Below are 3076 nucleotides of genomic sequence, written 5' to 3' on the forward strand. Positions count from 1 at the left end.
GAATATAAATTTTAAATAATAATATAATAATTCTAGGTAATTCTCAAGAATAATGCACTTATTTATTTATGTATAATACTAACCAAATACTAATACTAACCAATATAAATATAAATGTAAAAAAAAAAATTGAATGATAAAAAATGTAATACTAACCACCATAAAAAAAAAATGTAATTCAAAACATATGTAACACTAACCTATTTAAACTAACACTAAATTAATTAATCACATTTTATTTGTAATATTTCCTATACGGAAATAATAAGTATATCAATCACATTTCATTGTAATATTTCCTATGCGGAAATAACAATTATATTAATCAAATTTATTGTAACCATTATATAATCGAAACATATTTTATCACATATTATTATATTGTAGAAATTGTAAGTCCATTATCAAAATTATAAATCTGTAACAACATCTTTATATTGTAACAATTCTAATAACATTGTAAGAATCATTGTAATAATTGTAAAATTGTAAACCTCTGTAATTGCTGTAAAATTGTAACTTGAACCAATTGTAAAATCATAACTATAAGAATTAATTTCTGTTTTGCAAACATAAATTAATTTTTTGGGTGGGGAGGTGTCGCATACTGCGTAGTCACATAATAAAAAAAACACACATTATAAGAGGTTCTCACGAACATCGAAACTGGGCCACAGTGGTCGGAAATACAAATTTAGGCGGACAAAATTATTTTATTAACAATATGTGTTCCTAATGTTATTAAATTTTAATTTTAATTATTGTAAAATTTCAAATATGATGAAAACGCATGAAAATGAAAGAAAATGTATTTTTATTTTTATAAAAACCATACAGAGTTATAATTTTGATTTTCTGAATATTCTACAATATTTCTTTCGGAATCATCGTCTTTGTCACTGTCACTGTCAGAGTCACTATTTTTATCTCCCTCAACAATTAGTAATGCCCTAATATCTTCATCGAATGATTTTAAGTTCATTTTCGATGTTTTTTTTAAACTTGAAATGTAGGGATCTGATGATACAAGTAGCATATGGCCTAAATCTTCATTTTGTAAGATTCTGTTTATTTGCCTAGTACTATTTTGTCTGATGTTCCTGAAATCTTTATTTCGGGCCTCTTGAGCCTCTTCCGATAACTGGCCTGTAAAATAAACATGTTCGTTGTTATTTAACTATATTATATTATAATATTATTATAACCATATTAAATTTTAAATATTATGAAAACTTACCTATGGGTAATAAGGCAGAACGTATAACATCTGTACCATGAATTAAAATTTTGTGAACCGAAGCAGGCATATAATACCACGGGTACAGTGAAACATAAAGTTCCGCAGTCTCTAAAGTATAGGCCTCAAACTTTTCTAAATTTATCTCATAACCACTGGACATTGTCTTTAAAATCACTCCAAATCGTTTTATGAGTTGTAAATCTACATTTGTTATAGCGGATGTTAGTTCAGCATTTTTGAAAAATCTACGAGCGGTATTTCCATCATTAGTTGTTCCTTTGCCTATATAATAAAAACACAATTTTATTTAAATTTGTTTAAATTTATTGATTAAATGTATAACCTAAAATAAATACCTTGCAAGACTACATCTATAAGTAGACCTGTTTCAGTTCGAAATCGATCTTGAATGTATTTTTTTTCTTTTTTCAAAAATAACTTTATCATCAGATGTCCGAACCTGTATCAACAAATAAGAAAGTTGGAAGTTATTGAACATATTTTTTATAAATTATAGTAAAAAGTCATTACTCATTGTATTAACCTGCCATTTTTTGAACTCCAATCTATATGAAATGTGTATTAAGCATTCAAAAAATCGTATGTACGCATGAAGCGTTGAGAGTCCAAATTTTAAATGCTCAGGCTGTACACTTAAATTTTTCGCCCTGGTTATATCATTCATGTCTTTTGGAGAACACTTACAAATATAGCACTTTTGGCTTGATGAACCAGTCATTGTATTGCAAATCTAAAATTAAGTTTAAAAATAAATTTTTCATTTTGGTAATATTGCATCTTTATTCATTGACTTATTTGAAATTTAAAATATTATATTTAATAATTGTGATAAAACTTTGTGAAACTTACTTTTCCGTCTACCATAGTGAACATTAATGTGATTTTAATACGATTTTCAATATTATTTTTAAAAACTAAAGTTGGAATCAATGACTTAATTTCTTCTTCGATTTACCTCTTCTAATGTCGACTCAATAGTTTCCTTTTTATATTCAAATTTTATTGGACGACAGTAACGAGTTGAAGATGGACGAGGATTTTTCCATAACAATATCGTTTTAGGATTGTTAATCTTTGTACACCTTAGCTGTAATGGCACTAGTGAAAACATAAAAATATCGGAATCATTGAAATTACTAGACGTAATTTGCTTGTAACGAGCTTGACTACTGCTTCCATCACATCCCCATTTACATAATATTTCAAAGTTGTTCATCGTTAAATCTACAGATGGTATATCAGAAATTAAAAATAATCTTGTTATTGTATGATCAAGGAGGTGTTGTAATTCAATTTTAAAATAAGATTTTGTAACATGAATATTTTCCGGATAGCATTTTTTTTTTGCTGTTAAAACAATATCATAACTCGGGTATATATTTGCTCTACGTTCCTTAGCAGATTTCCGAGTATTTATATATTGTTGTTTTGTAAGTTTGTTTTCAATGAAAAATGCCAATGCTTCGTCAAAAGAATATGGCATGATGGCATCATCAATTGATAGTGAAGCCATGTATGATTTTTTAATTTTTGATGCTCGAGTTGGAGAGGACAGTGATTCGTTGACTATACTACAAGCTGCTCTTTTTCCTGATATGTGTAATTTGTTTTTGGCGGCAAATAATATTTCTGGAGAAGTATACGATTTCGTGAGTTGTTGAATTTTACGTCTTTTATTTCGATCAGAACAATCAGAAAACAATTTTTGAGGTCTGCCGACATTTAATGATGATGGTGGTGATCGAGGAGGTAATACAAATAGTTTTTTTAGCCAATCAACATTTGATTCCTTAAATCTAATTATATTTCGTGAAC

At 27.5% G+C, this 3076-nt stretch overlaps 1 protein-coding gene across 1 annotated transcript; it reads right to left on the reverse strand.

Moving 5' to 3' along the window:
* Positions 1-835: 835 nt before the first annotated feature.
* Positions 836-1958, reverse strand: LOC112680462 (the record flags this gene model as incomplete). Its single annotated transcript, XM_025550560.1, has 4 exons — positions 1785-1958; positions 1597-1700; positions 1238-1522; positions 836-1146 (listed from the first exon to the last, which is right to left on the reverse strand). Coding segments are annotated over exons 2-4 (687 nt in total), but the record flags the coding sequence as incomplete, so codon positions are not given.
* Positions 1959-3076: the final 1118 nt, after the last annotated feature.

Source organism: Sipha flava, unplaced genomic scaffold, assembly GCF_003268045.1.
Source record: "Sipha flava isolate LNK unplaced genomic scaffold, YSA_version1 17722_pilon_pilon, whole genome shotgun sequence".
NCBI lineage: Eukaryota > Metazoa > Arthropoda > Insecta > Hemiptera > Aphididae > Sipha > Sipha flava.